The sequence below is a fragment of the Pituophis catenifer genome, unplaced genomic scaffold, assembly GCF_029215685.1.
Source record: "Pituophis catenifer annectens isolate HBS135680 unplaced genomic scaffold, rPitCat1.0.hap2 SCAF_3, whole genome shotgun sequence".
NCBI classification, from domain to species: Eukaryota; Metazoa; Chordata; class Lepidosauria; order Squamata; family Colubridae; genus Pituophis; species Pituophis catenifer.
The window spans coordinates 73793699-73814154 of NW_027256883.1; the positions used below are offsets into that span (position 1 = coordinate 73793699).

General features: G+C 38.0%; 1 protein-coding gene across 2 annotated transcripts in view; it reads right to left on the reverse strand.

Annotated features, from left to right (window-relative positions):
• Window positions 1–20456, reverse strand: part of GMDS (GDP-mannose 4,6-dehydratase) — a 276482-nt gene that overhangs the window by 54288 nt on the left and 201738 nt on the right. For both annotated transcript variants that reach the window (XM_070942551.1, XM_070942550.1), the window contains exon 9: window positions 20351–20447. In XM_070942551.1, the coding sequence (XP_070798652.1) occupies window positions 20351–20447 (97 nt within the window). The remainder of the gene's footprint in view (window positions 1–20350; window positions 20448–20456) is intronic.

A 20456-nucleotide genomic window follows, 5' to 3' on the forward strand; every position in this document is an offset into this window, starting at 1 on the left:
TAACTCTTAATGGTTCACAAAAAATACAATATAAACCAAACTGTATATAAAAAATATCATACAATCAATTTCTTTTTAGTCCAGAGTATCATAATACATCAGCTCCATGGTAACATTTTAAATAGATCTATGGCATGACAACTTCAGCAAGATTATGGCAGTCTTCTAAATACTGAAATTCTGATCATTATCTTTGTAACATGGATAATCAGAAGAGAGTGAATAGTATGTCTGTGAAATACTATGAAAGCTTGTCATATTCATACATTACTAGATGTTAAGGAGCAAAAATATGATTCACACAAACTTTTTGCTTAGCATAATGTTGCACTTTACTAATATTCTGGGATAGTATTAGTAAATGAACTGCCAAAGTTACTTGGAATTGCTAATTTTAAATGCCAATGGTCAAATCTGGGTTTCTTCATTAGTTACTGTTTTATATACAGTACGTTGATATAAGGTACAGTGTTCCAGACCAACAATAAGCTTTACCATTCAAAGATCAGAAATAAAACATTACCTATATTAACCGTATATATTATATTATCAAATAGACTTTTTCAAGTGTTCACAATTTTCATGCAGTGAAGAAAAGTGGTACCAAATTTATAAACTTTTCCTTATAACTCTACCTCCAATTTCACCTCCCACCTTCTATAATGTGGGTTTGCCATGAGAGTGAGAATTCATTTATCTGTCAGCAAATGTGATTTGGAAGGATTATTTTATTCCCCATTCCTCCACCCCCAAAGTTCTTTGAAACCAAAATAATTTGGCTTCCAGAGCATTCTTTACACTGAGTTACATATGACTAGAAATTTGGAGGTGGGGGGAGAGAGACATGTCCCTTCAAAGTAACATCCAGGGAATTTCCATGTAAGAGAATTCCCTGGAGAATTTGTGTAAAACAGAGTTTCAACATACAGGCTCTCTGTTTTTGAACCTTTGAAATGTACTGTAGCATCTGAATTTCTTCTGATGCAATAGTAAGTATGAAAACTATATCTAGAAATTTCAGCAAAAAAAATATGGGATTTGACTTCCATTGCAAATTTTTTTTAGGAAATCAACCCTGACTCTTCTTTGGAAGAACAAATACTGAAACTGAAGTTCAAATATTTTGGTCACCAAATGAGAAAACAGGACTCACTGGAAAAGCCCCTGTTCTTGGGAAAAGCTGAAGGCAAAAGGAGAAGGTGGCAGCAGAGGATGAGATGGTTAGATAGTGCAATCAACACAAAGAACATGAATTTGGGCAAATTCCGGGAGAAAGTGGAGGATGGAGGGGCCTGGCATGCTATGGTCCATAGGTCATGAAGAGTCGGACACGATTTAGCAACTGAAGAACAACAAACCAAACTTTTTATTTTCTGTTCAGTTGTGAAAAAAATCCAAATAATTTCTCTGTACTTAAGAAAAAAACAATCTCTTCCACAAGAAATGGCAAGTTTTGACTCCATTTTTATGAGACTGGTTCTGTGTTTTCAAACCTGTCACTGAAATAAAAATACCCTTGTAATGCTGTGTCTTTAGGACTTCAATTTATTTGTAGAGAGAGGAAATATAAATAAATAAGGACATTACCCTCAACCTTTTGTTTTTTTTAACAAGAGGTATAAAGAAACTCATTAGATTATAAATGCTTTAAAAACCATAACATTGATTGTTTAAAGTAATTCTTTAGTGGTAGATAACTTGTCCTACCTTCAGATTATTTATCTATCTAACAGAATTACTCTATGTACTCAAAATTTTAGAGGTTTTCAGCAATTAAGAACAATACAGGTAGTCCTCGACTTATGAATTTATGAACAGTTGAGTCCAAAATTTCCATTGCTAAGCAAGACAGTTGTTAAGTGAGTTTTGCCCTATTTTACATTCTTCCTTGCCACAGTTGTTAAGTGACTCAGTTGTTAAGTTACAAACACGGTTGTTAAGTGAATCTTTTTCCCCATTGACTTTGCTTGTCAGAATATCATAAAAAGTGATCACATGACCTGGGGGGAAATAGTCATAAACATGACTGGCCAAGTGTCTGAATTTTGATTACATGACTTGTGATGCTGCAATGGTCATAAGTGTGAAAAACTTTTTTCAGTGCTGCTTTAACTTTGAACAGTCATGAAACAAATTGTTGTAAATCGAGGACTACTTGTACTGCAGTATCAAGCCATGAATATGTAAATATCTATACACCATTGGACTAAGATGGAATTAACAAACAATACAATCACAACATAAAATAAAAACAAACAATCCTGAATTAACCTGTCAGGTGCAATATACCCTTTGTAATACTTCTATTTTAAAAAGCGTTTGAAAGCTAAAAAGAAAGGAAAGAGTAGCATGATTTCCAAGGGAAGGCTACTCCATACAGAAGAGTCTGTCATTGAAAAGTATTCTCTATGAACCTTTGGTCCTCATGGAATGGTGATACACAGCAATTTCTCCTAAGACATACATGTTAGGTTGGTTAATTTTGGTTGGAGAAAGCGGTTTTGCCCTTGGTGCCAAGAAATGTAGGCTTTTTTGTAGGCAATGTACCTGCACTTTGAACTGCATCCAAGAATTAATAGGAAGCCATTGCAGATTCTCAAGCAGAGGTGTAATATTTTGAAGGTAATAAATTCCATTCAACCTTACTGATTATTCAACCTTAATCTACTTTATCTCATCCAAATTCTAACTAGTTCCACATACTGGGACATGGCATTATTGATGGCATTTTAACTCTGGCCTGAGATTATATTTATACAATCGGAAATCATCAACATGGTGTGACACTGCACTTGAAATTGGTGCCTCCCACAAAATATACTGTAGCTATTAAACACAAAGGAGAAATAGCAGCATCCTACAGTAAAGTTGAGAACAAACTCCTGGCCGATTCCCCAAACCACATCACCTCCCATGGAAACTCCAATAGTGGAATTACTGCAGAAAAATGTCTCCATGCTCCCAATGTTTGCAGGTAATCCAGAAGGATAATTTGATCAATACTTCAAAAATTATTGAAAAATGTAAATGAAGGGATATGCTATCCCCACCCTGGTGGCAAGAGATATAATCCACAAGAATGACCAAGCCTTCCATCTTACATTCCATCCCGAGTAAAGCCTGACTGAAGCCTGACTAAAAAGATTTCAGATAATCATTGACATTGTTTGCAGATTTTGGTTTCATGATGAAGAAAATGCTTTATGGTATTTTAAAATTCAGTTTTCTTTTAAAATAGAAATTTGCATTTATGCTGAAGGCCCATTTAAAGGAAATGTTATTATATGGGATTCTATACTCCTATATTGTGATGGAATGGCTGAAGGACCTTGGAAGACAGAAGGAATATAAGCAGTCACAGCAACGGTCTATTAAGAAACAGCTCAGTTCGCAGATGGGGGAAAATAAAGATAGGAGTGGAAAAATACTTTTATTCTTGCAAGATTCTATTTAATATACTTTAATTTTAATTTTACAATAAAGGTAGTACTGATGTTCTTGATTCTGTTTTTTGTTTTGATTACCTTGAAAAGCTAATACCAATCTTGCTTGACAGAAAGGTATGGAGAAAAATAGTGAATAATTTGGTGTAAGCTTGATTTACCGTATTTTTCACACTGTAACACGTTCCGGACTATAAGATGCACATTTAGAGGAGGAAAACAAGAAAAAAAAAATTCTACCTCTGCCTCCCAGCATTCATCTGGTATTCATCTGGCTAGTGTCCTTGCAACAAATAGCAAACAGCCTGCTCAGCTTCAGCATGTTATTGCAGCCCCAGCACGTGGCTCTTCAGGGCTCCGCTCTGTTGCGCCCACCACCGGTCAACTGAGCTGAGCTGCTGCTGCCACCAGGGAATGCTGGAGTCTTTGCTGCTGAGCAGCTGATTGGCAATTGGATTTGCCTCCAGGAATACTGCTGATCAGCTGTTCTAGATGGCAGGAATCGCTGCCGGTGAATGGGCGACAGTGAATGGGTGGTGGTGGCGAATGGGTGGCGGTGGCGCATAGGCGGCAATAGGCAATGATCCCCGCCGCATAGAACAGCTGATCGGTGGTACACCAACTCTCCTCCCCCCGCTGCAATATTCACCCTATAAGACGCACAGATATTTCCACCCACTTTTTTTGGGGGGGGGGAAAGTGCGTCTTATAGTACAAAAATACGGTAGTTATATTTCCTTCTTTTTTCTTATTGCATGTTTCAATTCCTTGTCTTAACACATCTTACTTATTTCTGTAGTTTGCGTAATGTTGCTTAACTTGAAAGGCAATAACAAGTTAGTTATGTTTGCATGTGAATCTAAATATGATGTTTTGAACTCGTGTAGCTTCTTATAATGCTATTTTATAACATTCTATAGTCTCTTAAGTAATATTTACAAAATGGTGTTAGTGGTTATATTCTTCCTTCCCGTATTTCTTTGAACTGAAATGAGTCCATCAGATTATACAGATCAACTCTTCTCCAAACGTGATGGGGACTCAAACCAAAAATCACTAAAACATGTTTTTTTAAAAAAACCTCTTTAACTTAGAGTGCACAGGAATAAAAGGCTGTGCTAAAAGCACAGGATTAGCACTACGGGAAGCCTATTTGAAGCAAAGAATAAATGCCATAACATGCACTCAGCTGTGATTCAAGATAGGATGAAGAGAACTTGGCAAATTTTGCTGCATAGTTACCAGATACTTCACAGAGCAAACCTAGTCCCATCACTCACCTGAAAGTTGACTAATACCTCACATTTCCTGTGTTAACAATTTGATCATAACAGGCAGCTTTCTAATCCTCCCAACAGAGGGAAACAGAATCTAGGATCAAAAGAATTGCTGCCCGAAAGTGTAGTGATTAAAAGGTTATATCAAAGGCAACTAAACAAATAGAAGATATATACAAGAATTAGACAGTATGTATAGTCAGAATGCAAGGCAATTCCACTCAAAGATATTTGCTTTTTATTTTATTTATTTACTTACATTTGTTGGCTGTCCAATTCTTACCCAGGGAGAGCCTGGGTAAGAAGTTTTTTTCTTTTCAGAGAAAAAAGTGTAGGATATGCTTTTAAGAGCTAATCCAAAGAAAAATAATAACTGTGATGTTTTCTGTGCTCATTACATTTGAAGATCTCTTACTATCCGGTTTGGAAAATATTATAAATACCGGGAATTGTAAATGTGGATTTTTAACAAAAATTTGTAGTCACTTACTTTGAAATATAAATTTTATTTTATTCAGCATGATTCTGTCATGCATTTTTCTGGAATTTAATATAAAATATAAAAGCCAGAAGAAAGATTGTTCACACGTGTGAACGAACTTATTTTGCATTTCCGTACTCATACAATCGTCATAGCTTTTTAAACACTTATTTACAACCATGTAAAAATTTTACTACAGGTAATATTTTAATGGCAGCACATATTTGAATTATGTGCCTCAAATAATTTAGAGTGCAATTGTGAGTTGTCAATTTTAAAACCTGTTTCAAATACTGTGATTGTACTGTTATACTATTGCACAATGGGCATTTGCAGGGATAGTTGGTTGTTAGGATGGATTGCTTAAACCTTTCCATCCAAAAAATTTCCCCTTCAAGACTTTCCTTAATTTGTTCCCTTTCCGATTCTCCAAACTGTCTGGGTCCTTTGCCAGCACTAATAAGTGAATTATACTGTCTGAATTGCACTGCCCCAATTCCCAAAAGGCTTACTAGACCAATATAATTCAGTGATAAGACGCAAGTGATGCTTGAGAAGTGGGGGTGAGGGGGAGACGGGAGATTGTCCAGCTCCCCTTCTCAAAAATATCTGGGGAAGGATGTGTAGAGGGATCCCACAGGAATTGTCAGACATGATTTGGATACGAGGGAGCTCTTTCCCTTCATTTCTCTCTCATATATTCATAGACATATTTCAATATCTTTCCTTCACTTTTTCGCTGATTATTTTTGGTAATTATAATTAGATTTAAACACAAACTTAATAACAAGGAAGAGAAAACATATTGTCTGCTACAACATTTTCACTTCTTGATTTGATGCATTACCTTCAATGTTGTGCTTGTGGAAAATCAGAGCTAGGGATGTACAACTATTCTCTATTTCGAAGACAACAGAATAATAGAGTTGGAAGGGACCTTGGAGTCTTCTAGTCCAACCCCCTGCTTAGGCAGGAAACCCTACACCACTTGAGACAAATGGTTATCCAACATCTTCTTAAAAACTTTCAGTGTTGGAGCATTCACAACTTCTGGAGGCAAGTTGTTCCACTGATTAATTGTTTTAACTGTCAGGAAATTTCTTCTTACTTCTAAGTTGCTTCTCTCCTTGATTAGTTTCCACCCATTGCTTCTTGTCCTACCCTTGGGTGCTTTGGAAAATAGCTTGACTTCCTCTTCTTTGTGGCAGCCCCTGAGATATTGGAACACTGCTATCATGTCTCCCCTTTATAGCACTATTGCTTACAATAGCTTTATTTAAGTCAGAAGAACAGCCCTAAAAGAAATTGGAGACTCGTTAATTTATTTTATATCTTTAACGAGGATTTATACCTTCCTTCCAATATAAATACAGTGTTCAAGGTAAGATTTACTCATATTTCAAGCAAAGATCTAAAACTAGATTCCAATAATTGAGCGATTCACCTGAGGCTTATTTTAATTAATCAGTAAATTTTTTTTCCAAAATGATTTTCAGTAATTTCAAAATTAATTAGAAAAAGTTAAAAATAGCTCCTCTAGTTGCAAACATTAATTTTACACTGAATTTTACATCTATTTACATTTACAAAAGTGAAGGAATAAAAACACGTATAATTAATTACATTACAAGGACAGTACTCCCCTACTTAATTTGAAATGTAATAATGCGAAAGTTGTTGCTGAATGTAAGACTGTTCCTCTAAATGTATTTTACCCAAAATGCTAACAAAATTTGATAGACGACTTTAATCCTTAATTATTTTGTGGAGAAAGCTTACTGCAAGCCTTTCACTAGGATGACCATACAAGAACAAAATAATAGGCCTATTATTATTTTCTCAGAGATTATTTCGGATGTAGCTATGTTCCTTAAGGAGATTCTGCATTTGGATTTGCAGAAGTGATTAGTGGAATCCAGTGCTTCAGCTAATCCTTTGACAAAGTGAATCTGCATCAGGTCCATTTAGCCAAGTGCTACCTAAAGTCAACAAGCAAAAGCAAACAAGCAGGGTAAACAAATGCATCAGTCATTAAAAATACTCCTGAGATACAAAAATAAAGCCTGAACATATGTTTCAATTTGATTAAAAAAACAAAACAAAAGCTCCTCGAATAATACAAATATTACTACTACTAACAAGTACAACTATACAAAAAATACTAAAATAAACTCACGGTGTACCATGGAAGCATTATTTTATCACAATTTTAGATTATTAAAGCAATTGAAGCAATCGTTTCAGTAAGACTAAATCTTCATATTGAAAACCACGTAATTGTCTGGTGCTATAAAAGAATCACAAATTTAAAATCAAAATGAAATCAATCTATATTTGGTTATATATCCCACCAAATAAAACAAAAGAATCACAATTAAGTTAAAAGAAAAATTATAATTATTCTAAACTATCTAAAACGGATTAGAGTTAATACCATGGCGCACTGTGCAGACTATAGAACAGTGTTTGATACCACAAGTAAATGAATGAAATGTTCAGAATTGGTAAGGGCCACTGTCCTAACCAATCATACAAATACAGCCGCTACTTGTACAAGTAGTCCTTGAGTTACAACCACAATTGATCCCAAAATTTATGTTGCTAAGTGAAACATTTGTTAAGTGAGTTGGCCCCATCTTACAACTTTTGATGCCACAGTTGTTAAGTGAATTACTGCACCCGTTAAGTTAGTAATGTGGTTGTTAAGTGAATCTGGATTCCCCATTGACTTTTCTTGTCAGAAGGTCACAAAAGCTGATCACATGACCCCAGGACACAGCAGCTGTCATAAATATGAGTCAGTTGCCAAGCATCCAAATTTTGATCATGTGACCATAGGGAATCCTGCAATGGTTGTGTGAAAAAATGGTCATGTCACTTTTTCAGTGCCATTGTAACTTTGGACGGTCACTAAATGAACTGTTGTAAATCAAGGACTACCTGTATTTAAAGCCGATTAACTATATTCTTTCAGTAGTTATAATTTTAACAATTACGCCTTCCAATCAAGATCATGATTTGTCTTTAAGTTAGAGAAAACATGCTAACACACACACACATAAACACACGGGTGATTTTAGGAAAGTGCCCTGCACTGTCTAGCTGTCCTTCAATCAGGGGTGAAATCCAGCAGGTTCTGACAGGTTCTGGAGAACCAGTAACAGAAATTTTGAGCAGTTCGGAGAACCGGTAAATACCACCTCTGGCTGTCCCCAGAGTGGGGTGGGAATGGAGATTTTGCAATATCCTTCCCCGAAAAGTGAGGAGGGAATGCAGATTTTGCAGTATCCTTCTCCTGCCATGCCCACCAAGCCACACCCACAGAACCGGTAGTAAAAAAATTTGAATTTCACCACTGCTTTCAATGTATTGGAAAGGTCCAGGTCTGGGTAATGTCTCTGAAGCAAACTATACTGTAGGCTTGCTTCAGGACTGAGCAACAAAAACAATGGGCGCTGGTGGCCTCTTTGACTGCTTTAGTATATATACCAGTCCCTTTTCCATTCATTTTTTTCATTTCCATTTCCATATTGAAAAGAATAAATACCTGCTTGAGCCAGCCATTTTTCTTACTGTAAGGAAACAGTAACTTTGCATATCAAGCAAGCTGTTACATCCATAGAGTAACACAATTTTCACTTAATTTTGAGGAAGTAAGTGTATACCTTTCTGAGACTAAGAGCTGTCAATTAGAAGAGATCAGATAGCAGGCTTAGAAGAACAGGCTAATGTTCTCAGGAAGATCAATGATTTAGTGCAGTTCACAGATGACACTTGGATGGCTTTAAAAGCTCAGGAATGACAGGAATGGGGGTGGGAAGCTGTGGGGGTGGAAAGTAGGGGCAGCCTGGTTGAAACAATGGATAAGTGACGAAAACAACATGAAGGGCAACAATCGCTTAACTATGGAGCACAAAGCATTTGCTTAACGCATTGTAAGCCGCCCTGAGTCTCCGGAGAAGGGCGGCATATAAATCAAATAAAAATAAAAAATAAAATAAAAATAAAGCGGGTTGATTCTAGAAGTGGCATTTCCCTGGATTCATTGAATTGGATGATGCTGGAGTAAATTAGAATAGGGGAAAAAAAATGATTTAGGACAAAAGTTATGAAGGAGGCGTGTCTGTGTGTCTCTGAACATGTGCGTGTGCAAATGTGTCACTGCACCTTCAAATCAGTGTTGACTCCTGATGACTGCCTGGACTAATCCATACAATTTTCTTGGCAAAGTTTTTTAGAAGTGGTTTGCCATTGCCTGCTTCCTAGGGCTGAGAGAGAGTGTCTGACCTAAGATTATCCAGCTGGCTTCATATTTAAGGCAGGACTACAACTCACTGTCTCATGATTTCTAGCCCAGTGCCTTAACCATTTCATTAAACTGGGTCTCATTTATGAAGGATGTATACCATATTTGTCCTACATTGTACTGTTCTACTCTATCCCAATAACTGTTTGAATATGTAGAGATGGAAATATCACAATGAAAGTCAAATTTTTTTTTTAACTAATAGGACAACAAAACACTAGATTTGTGATGCTGAGTAATGTTTCACTTACAAACCTGAGAGACCATGCTAAAATAAATAGGCTGCTATAACAGGCAGCAAAACCCAGTGTTTAGTTATATATTTTCTATCTCAGGCCAAACCACTGCTTGATAACCATTTATCTTCTCTAGCTGATTTCTCATTCCTGTTGTTTAAACTTTAAAATCACCACTTGGTTATAATTTCATTCAGCAGAAGAATTACAGTATTTGAAGTCAGGGAAATACAACACTGGGTCACTGATCATATTAGCATAACTCATTTTTATTTTTCTGACTATCGCTGTTTGTTTATATATTATTGCATTTATAACCTAACTTTTCTCTGGAGCTCAAGGCAGCAGAGAGAGAATACCCTTAATCAGAGGTGTTATTCAGCAGGTTCTGACCAGTTCTGGAGAACCGGTAGCGGAAATTTTGAGTAGTTCTGAGAACCGGTAAATACCACCTCTGATTGGCCCCATCTCCATCTATTCTCTGCCTCTCGAGTCCCAGCTGATTGGGAGGGAGATTTTGAGGTGACCTTCCCCTGGAGTGGGGAGGGAATGGAGATTTTACAGTATCCTTCCCCTGCCATGCCCACCAAGCCACACCCACCAAGCTACGCCCACAGAATTGGTAGTAAAAAAAATTTGAATCCCACCACTGCCCTTAATGTTGTCTTCTGGGCGGTCAGTTGGATTGAAAAACAAACCGAAGTTATCTAGAAAGCTTTGTGATTCATTGAAGACATGAGCCTGGATTCTTTCTTTCTGATTCTATATTTCCATGCTGAGCTTCAAGGACTATAGTAGAACTGATGTTCATCCACATTGTGTCAATTATTTCACTTGTTTGCACCTTCTGTGCAGGGTATATGTATTTTCATAAATTCATCTGTTTACTTTATTCCTCTACCTTTCCCCAAATAATTTACTTTTAAAGTGAAGAGGCCCTATTGGATTTGCTGAAAATATCATAATGAAGGCAAATGATTTTTCCCGTTCAATTTTCTTTTTATCAGGAAGCACATAGTCTTACATTTGGGCTGTCCTCTTTTCAGCTAGCTATGGTATTTCATGCAAAATATGAAAGAATTAGGCCAAGAAACGCTAGAAGTGATATTGTACAAAACCTTAACACCATGTTGAATGGAACTCCTTAATTTGGGCTAAGGAATATTCTATATTCTGCAACTGCTGTAGGATTGTTGCTTCTTAATATTTGTTTAATATTACTGTACCTTTAGGATGTCTGAGCTGTGTGGTGGCTCTATTATTTTAATACTGTAAGTTGTTGCAAAAAGTTGCTTACAATAGCAAGATATTTGTACTATTTTAATGCCACATTTCAGATAAATATGCCAAATATAAAATCATAACCAAAAGCCAAGAATAGCTTAAAATTCTTTGGAAAGCCTTTCCTCACTGCTGTTCATTTGCAAATATAAATATTTTGCTATCAAAATAGGCATGTTGATTATGATGAGCTTCAAAAATACCAAGGCTCATTTTAAGCTGATAGTAACTCTCACTGAAAGTTAATGTTGAGACTATAGGAAGTAATGATATAAATATTTTGGCTAACACAATGATTCAGTTCAGAAAGACAAAGGTAATAATTTACTGAACTAGTGATTTTCAGATGTTGACATATTCTCTGGTTTGGGAAAAGAAAGCGTATCTGGTTTTTCCCCCTTCAAAATATAAAAAAATAGAAAACTACACTCAACATTATTAAGTCATAGAAAACACCAGCACCCCTTTTCCTATGTTTAAAAATGGACAAAACCATAATGATAATGTGGTCACAGAAAAAGTGAAAGGAAATGCAGTTTATGTTAACAGACTGTATATCTCATGCAGTTATTTGAACAATGTTCAGGCTTACATCCCTTTTGGAATATAGATAAGTAAGAATATATATGCAAAAAAGGAAAGAAAACTGAGATCTTATGATCATTTTTATTATATTTTTTTAGGATTCATAACTCTTCAGTATATGAACAACCACAAATGCTTTGAACTTGGGTAGAATGACGTTGGGACAATATTTATTTATTTTATTTATTTATTTATTTATTAAATTTATATACCGCCCTATTCCTAAGGGACTCAGGGCGGTGAACAGCGAACGATAAAAATACATGTAATACAAACGTTAATAATAAAAAACCAATTAAAATATACTAAACATTCTGGTCCTAGATAATTCAAGACATCCCAGTTTAAAATAAAATCAAAAAGCAATATAAAGGGAAAGTTAGGCCAGGCCGGCCTGCTGAAACAGGAATGTTTTGAGGGCACGGCGGAAAGTGCGCAGATCCGGAATCTTCTGTATCTCTGGGGGGAGCTCGTTCCAGATGGTGGGTGCCCTCACAGAAAAGGCTCTCCCCCTGGGGGCCGCCAGTCGACATTGTTTGGCTGACGGCACCCTGAGAAGCCCCTCTCTATGGGAGCGTACTGGGCGGTGAGAGGCTATTGGTGGCAGAAGGCGGTCTCGTAAGTACCCCGGTCCTAAGCCATGGAGCGCTCTAAAGGTGGTAACTAAGACCTTGAAGCGCACCCGGAAGACCACAGGGAGCCAGTGCAGCTCGCGCAGGAGGGGAGCCACATGGGAGCGCCATGCTGCTCCCATAACTACCCGCGCGGCCGCATTCTGGACCAGCTGGAGCCTCCGGGTGCTCCTCAAGGGGAGCCCCATGTAGAGAGCATTACAGTAGTCCAGGCGTGAAGTGACGAGGGCATGAGTGACCGTTTTTAACGAGTCCCAATCCAGAAAGGGACGCAACTGGCGAATCAGGCGAACCTGATAAAAAGACCTCCCGGCCACAGCCGTCAAGTGTTCTTCTAAAGACAGCCGTGAGTCCAAGAGGACGCCTAAGTTGCGAACCCTCTCCGTGGGGGGCAATGACTCATCCCCAATAGTCAGTGATGGCACCAATTGACTATATCGGGACGTCGGAAACCACAGCCACTCGGTCTTGGATGGGTTGAGCCTGAGTCTGTTCCTCCCCATCCAGATCCGTACAGCCTCCAGGCACTGGGACATCACTTTAAGGGCATCATTGGGGTGGTCCGAGGTGGAGATGTATAGCTGAGTATCATCAGCATACTGATGATACTTCACCCCAAAACCATGGATGATCTCACCCAGCGGCTTCACATAAATGTTGAACAGAAGGGGTGAGAGAACCGACCCCTGCGGCACCCCACATACAAGGGGCCTCGGGGTCGACCTCTGCCCCCCTGTCAACACAGACTGCGACCGATCAGAGAGAAAGGAGGAGAACCACCGCAACACGGTGCCCCCCACCCCTAACTCTTCCAACCGGTGCAGCATGATACCATGGTCGATGGTATCAAAAGCTGCTGAGAGGTCTAATAGGACCAGGATAGAGGAGCAACCCCTGTCCCGGGCCCTCCAGAGATCATCTACCAATGCGACCAATGCCGTTTCCGTGCTGTATCCAGGCCTGAAGCCCGACTGGAACGGATCTAGATAAGCCGATTCATCCAAGTACTGAGGAAGCTGTCGCGCTACCACACTCTCAACAACCTTCGCAACGAAGTGAAGGTTGGAGACTGGACGGTAATTAGCCAACACTGCTGGGTCCAGGGAAGGCTTCTTGAGGAGAGGCCTCACCACCGCCTCCTTCAAGGCGGCAGGGAAGACACCCTCTCTCAAGGAAGCATTTATAATCCCCTGGAGCCAACCTCGTGTAACCTCCCGAGAGGCCAGCACCAGCCAGGAGGGACACGGGTCCAATAAACATGTGGCCGCGCTTAGTCTGCCCAGTATCTTGTCCACGTTTTCCGGAGTCACAGAATCAAACTCTTCCCAGGTAATATTCTCAAGACTTGCCTCCATCCTGCCTCCCGAATCTACCCAGTCAGAGTCCAAATTTTCCCGAATCTGAGCGATTTTGTCATACAGATATTGTATAAAGTCCTCGGCTCTACCCTCCAAGGGGTCCTCCCGCGCTTCCTGGTGGAGCAGGGAGCGGGTCACCCTAAACAGGGCGGCCGGGCGATTATCTGATGACGCAATAAGAGCGGAAAAATAGTTACACTTTGCCGCTTTTATTGCCACCAGGTAGGTCTTAATATGAGACCTTACCAGTGTTCGGTCAGATTCAGAATGGCTGGCCCTCCAACTGCTCTCCAGGCGTCTTTTCCGGCGTTTCATCTCCCTCAGCTAATAATCATTAAAGTGTTTTTCTTTGTGTGTGTGTATGTCTACGTGTGTGCAGATGTATTTAAGCGGGATCTAGCAAAATTTGGGAAACATGCAGTTGACTATTTCCCCCAAAGAATCTATAAACTCAAAGTTTATTCTAATGATGTCCAAGAAGATAAAGAGCAACTGAAGCCAAATGTGAGTGTGACAGGAAGGTTGTAGAAATTAATGAAGGTGTAAAGAAGAGATAAATTTAAAAATCCTGCTAAACCATAAGCAAGAAAGCAAATACACATTTGCAAATCTGAATATGAGAGAACACAAGATGGATGTCTATCCATATCTCCTAAGTAGACAGAAAAGGTGATGAAATTAATTTCCAGATGGAAGAAAGTATTATAATTCCAAAAATCCCTATCCATATTTTTTTTAAAAGTAAAGATTGTAGAAAAATATATGGTTAATATTACTGTCCTTTTTAGAGAAGAAAAAAAATACTAGATGAAGCAAATACAAATTGCACATATACAGTATTTCAACATTCCAACAGCCCTCCTCCAAACTGTTGGATATTATTCTTTTTTTTACCATTCAGTGGCATGTGGAAAGTCCAGAATTTTTGGTGGGTGGGTGAGTCAACTTCCCTAAGAGAAAGAGAAGCAGGAGAAGAAATACAGTAATTCATGAATTAGAAAAGCAAGGCCTTGAAGCATTGAGGACATTAGATTAATTTGTCTTCCAGGAGCAAATAGTAGGGCATGTATTACAGTTAGCTTCTTGGATTAAGGAGATGGATGTGATTTCTTCTAGTATTTTTCAAAATATCATAATTGCAAGATCCAAGGTATGGTATGTTACAATCAGCTATCTTTTATTCAAGTGCACCATTAAGCACTTAGTACATTTTGAGTATCTGTTGTTGATGCTGGATAAAAACCAGACAGGTATTTTACCTATCTTGATGTATTATCTATTCTCCTGTTCAACAGTTGGTCTGTCAGAGTTAACCAGGTTTGATATTGCAGTTGGGAATGCTGAATTCTGGGAGTTCTATACATTATGGAAACAAATATTATTGGATGAGGACAAAGGAATAAACCACCAAAGCTCTTTTTCTAGTATGTGAGATTCTTTTTCTAGTATGTGAGATTCTTGTTTGTGCAGCATACAGCCATCTTTTCTTTTCAATAGTGAAAGCTAAACTTTTTTTTAGCAAGCTGCATTTTACATCCAACATCTATGCACATATTGTGTGAAATCATAGTATCTGAATCCATTTCTGGCACTTCTGTATGCAAACAGTCCCTTAAACACAGTGTCTGCATATCATGATCTCTTTCCTCCACTGAGTCACTCTTTCCCTGAGGTATGATGTAATCTGAGGTCTATGTGGAGAGAAAGAGCTGGGAAAAGTTTAAAAGGGTGAGACTAATAAAGACACCAAGGGAACACAATTTAAATATAACTTGTGAGCCATCAATCCCTTTTCAGAGTAAGGAATTAGCAGCCTGCTCTCTTGTGGCTGATAGTCTTCTCTTACACACTATGCTCATGTGCTTTATAAAATTTATAATCACCTTCTCAGTTTTCTTGTTACTGTTTTTGTTTTGCATTGTGCTTACAATTTCTACAAGGAAAGTCCAGAATTTAAAACGGCATCACCAGATGAAAAATGGGGTGTGGGGAGAGGAAAGGAGAATCAAAGCAAATACGTGTTATGGCAGTGTGGGACTTCAGCTTTCTACTCATTTATCCAGACTTGACCAGCTAAGGAGATTATTTATTTATTTATTTATTTGTTTGTTTGTTTGTTTGTTTGTTTGCATTACTTATATAGTGCCAAATCCAAATCCTCAATGATTTACATCTAATACAGGAACATAAAACCTTCATTAAGAACTGTCTATGTCTCCTTCCAGCAATGTTATAAATTAAAAAAATTAGATGCAATTCAGAGTTGAACTCTGGAATCCTTATTTGACTAGGTAATATCACTAGTGCTTACTATCAATAATAAAATATCTGAAAGCAAACAACCACACTCATTCTCCAGAACAGTTCAGTTTTCACTGTTTTTCTAAAAGCTAATAATAATGCTATCAAAATCTCTTTTCTGTAAGACTTGAGAAAAAACTCATAAAAATACATTTTCCTGAATCCTCAACATTCCTAATCCAGATGAATCAACTCAACTGAAACAGGAGAGTCCTCTGGTACCAAACTTTATATGTAATAGTGCTTTGAATTGTATTTGGTGACCAATGTAGTGCTTGCAACAACATGGATGTTATATATCTGTAGGATGTTATATATCTGTAGTCAAAATCATGTGAAGTATTAGTACCGCTTTATAAAATCTTAGTAAGACCATACCTGAAATACCGCATCCACTGTTGGTCACCACATTACAAAAAAGAGGTTGAGACTTAGGAAAAAGTGCAAAGAAGAGCAACTAAGATGATTAAAGCCCTGACTAAAACATATGCAGGATTTGGGTTTGGCTAGTCTAGAGAAAAGTAGGATGGAAACTAATCCAGGAGAGAAGCAACCTGGAATAAAGGAGAAACTTCCTAACAGCGAGGACAATTAACCAGTGGAACAGCTTCCCTTCAGAAGTTGTGGGTGCTTCCTCACTGGAAGTTTTTAAGAAGAGACTGGACAGTGACTTCTCTGAAATGGTATGGGATCTCCTGCTTGAGCAGGGGGCCTCCAAGGTCCCTTCCAGCTCTATTCTGATACAATATGATGTGATAAAGTGTTGGACTGGAACTGGAGAGTTCCAGGTTCAAGTCTACTCTCAGCCACGGAATCTCACATAGTCACAGTCTCACCTAATTCACAGGATTATTGTTGTGAAAGATAAGGGAAAGAGATAGCATCATGTGTGCCACCTTAAATTCCTGAGAGAAAAGGGCAAAATCTAGCAAATAAATAATTAAAAAATAGAGAAATGTGTTTGAAAAAGTTTCTTAGTTATTTTTATTCTATTATTATTTATTTACACTATAGTTGTAGTAGATGTATCACAATGAAAATAATCTCATATGTAAACAAATTTAATAGAGCATATTTATTACAGTCATGGAAAATACAGGAATTGGATTTGAAATAAAGGAATTGGATTAAGAACTATATTTTGTCCCTTAAACAAAGTAGTATAAGAAACTCCTACAGTAGTTTAAGACACTCTTAACTGATACCAGATTAACTAAGTGGAATGTTTGAGGTAAAACAAGTCAGGAATCAGACACCAGAAGACATACTGGAACTCTTCTTTACTGATATATTTGATAACAGAAGTTTGACAGTATTTTCTCATCTTTTTGTCTTATCCCAAAGGAAGCCAGTGCAGTTTCTTCCTCAGGCTTTCTTGTTTTCCTAAGCTAATTACATGTTTCACTAATTGCTACTTCATATTTTTTTCCGAAGTTATTTCTATGCTGCTCTATACTACCTACTACTGAAGTAAGCAATATGCTTGTGGGCATTACCAGGCCTGTAGATACAACTAGTAGCAATCTTATCAGTTTTTTTTTTTAAAAAATAGATTTGTATTTTATGACTGGCTATGTTAATCAAATTAGCCATCTTGTGAGACTGCCCAACACGATCTCAACATGAGACAAGTATAGATGCATGGATAACAAGAACACACATAACTAGAAGGAAGGATTTTAATTAGCTGTGTGAAGCAAAAAATGCAACTCATGGTATAGAGCAGGGGTGTCAAACTGGATTTCTTCAAGAGCCAGATCAGCATTGTAGTTCTCTGCTGTGGGCCGGCGGGGGGGGAAGGGAGCAGGGGGGAGTCCATGCCTTGTTTATGGCCTCCCCGGCCTTCAGTAGCACTCTCCAGGCCAAAAACGGAGTGCACGGAGGCCCTGCAAAGCCCCTGTGCAGCCCGTTTTCAGCCTCCCCAGCCTCCAGCAGCACTCTGCCAGCCAAAAATGGGCCACATGGAGGTCCTCGGGAGGCCTGTTTTTGGCCTCCCGCAGCACTCTCCCAGAGTGCTGCAGGAGGCTGTGGAGGCTGAAAACGGGCTGCAGGGGGGCTGCATGCCCCCCAGGGCCCATTTTTGCCAGCAGAGGCACTGTAGGTCAGTCCTTTGATATTTCCAGACCAGTCCTGCGGGCCAGATTTAAGCACCCCACGGGCTGGATCGCGAGACTTGAGTTTGACACCCCTGGTATAGAAGGAACTGAAATCAAGAATTCCCAAATACTTGACTAAACATAAACATATTTGGCTTTAAAAATTGCACACTTTAAAAATAAGTCTGGCCCATGATTTTAAACAAAAAGATACTTTATAAATCTATATACTATCTATACACTTTAAAAATAAGTCTGGCCCATGATTTTAAACAAAAAGATACTTTATAAATCTATATACTACCAAGAGCCTTGGTAGCACAAGGGTTTAAGGCACCCTGTTATTAAGCTGCTTAAGACCAGCTGCCTGCAATTACTGCAGGGTTCGAATCTCGCCAAGGCTCAAGGTTGACTCAGCCTTCCATCCTTTCTAAGATAGGTGAAATGAGGACCCAGTTTGTGGGGGCAATAAGCTGACTTTGTATAAATATACAAAAGGATGAAGGCTATTGCTGAGCACATTGTAAGCCGCCCTGAGTCTTCGGAGAAGGGCGGCATATAAATCAAATTATAAAAAAAAAATATTATTATATATATATATGCCCAAACTTTGGTCAGTTTGCCACAGAAGTAGAATGAGTCAAAAAGCCACTCACTAAAAATAAGGGCACAAAGAGAAAGAAATATCTATAATCCCTTTCCTAAAATACCACCTACACATTAGCAAAATGATTCCAACTAAATAATGAGTAAATAAAATTACAGTTATTTCATAGGTACTGAGTTCTTTATTAGGTTTCATAGGAAATCCCTAATGTATAAGAAATATAGCCAACGGGGCTACTTTAGGCTAATTAGAGATACTGTCATGCAACTTGCCAAAAGCCTTAGATATGCCTCATTGGATAATAGCAACATTCTCAGGCCAAATAGTGTGAAAACTCATTAACAAGGTATTCATTGGAACTCATAAACTTCCTCAAAAGTTTGCTCCCAGACAATGGCAGGAATACCTAATTATGTAAAATAGTGCCCAATTCATAAAATAGGGATCCTTCTCATTAATAAAAGGACAGGTGAAAAGCAATTCTTGACATCAGGGCAACACAATTAATCGCCATTCCAACAGTGTTCTCTGATAATGTATTGTTCAGTTAACATTATTTACATTAAATCATTTTCTTGTTAAGATGCTCACATCGATTTATTTCTACAGAAAAGCCCCAAGTGAGTTGTCAAAGCAATAAAAAAAAAATTGAAACTGTAAACCTGTCAAGAAATTATTTCACTCATTAAAAATCCTTGCTGTTTAAGAATCATACACACATTAGGTTTTGAGAATGTGTAACTTTTTTTAAAACCTTACTCTAATATCCATAGGAACAATACAGAGGAAAAGCAGTCTACCAAATTGTTTTGAGTCCCTGATATAACCATTCTCTCAGGTTATGAATTGTCTGCAATACAGGTGATCCTTGTTTTACAACCGTTTGTTTAGTAGTTTGTACAAAGTTATAACAGCATTGAAAAAGTGACTTACAACTTGCCCTCACACTTATGACTATAGCAGTATCCCTACAATCACATGATTAAGGTTAGACTACTTGGCAACTGATGTGTATTAATGATGGTTGCAGCATCCTGAGGTTATGTGATCATTTGCAACCTTCCCAGCTGGCTTCTGACAAACGAAGTCAATGGAGAAAGCTGGATTCATTTGTATGACTGTATGATTTGCTTAACAACCATGACAAAAAAGGTTGTATAAATGGGCACGACTCGCTTAACTGCCTTGCTTAGCAAGGGAAATTTTGGTCCCGACTGTAAATCCAGGACTTCCTCTATATTGTTAACTTTCTACATAAAGCAGCTAAATCAAAACTCTTGCCAATATAAATGTATGAGATCTACTATTCCAGGACTATTTGCCTGTTTTTTAAGTATTGTTTTTTTATCTTTTAATATAATTAATATATGTTCTGCATCTATATCCCCAGGCACATCCACATGCTGGATCTTAATTTCTTTACAAATAGAACATGTAAAAGTGGAAATAATAAATACGTTATGTATATTGCCTCTGTTATTATCTCTTTATCAAGCAATCTGCAGAGCATTATTTGTCCATAGCATCATTTGTAATCATATCAAAATTATGCTAAGCAGAACATTATGGTCCCCACCATCGCTTGTTTATTGAAGACAACTGAAGTGGCCAAGTAACTATTGAGAAAAGACTGAAAGTTTGCAGTAGGGATGCAATTACAAACCTCTTGTAACCAGCTGTCCGAATGCTTTGGTGACTCAGTGATTGGACCATTCATTAACAAAACTGAAAGAATGCTTTCACTTACTACTTCCGTTGGTCTGTAGTATTTATGATTAACTGTCACATGAATCTTGCCTGTTTCTTTGCATCGGCCCACTTCGTTCTTATCCTTTCCTTCCCACCTGTAAAGA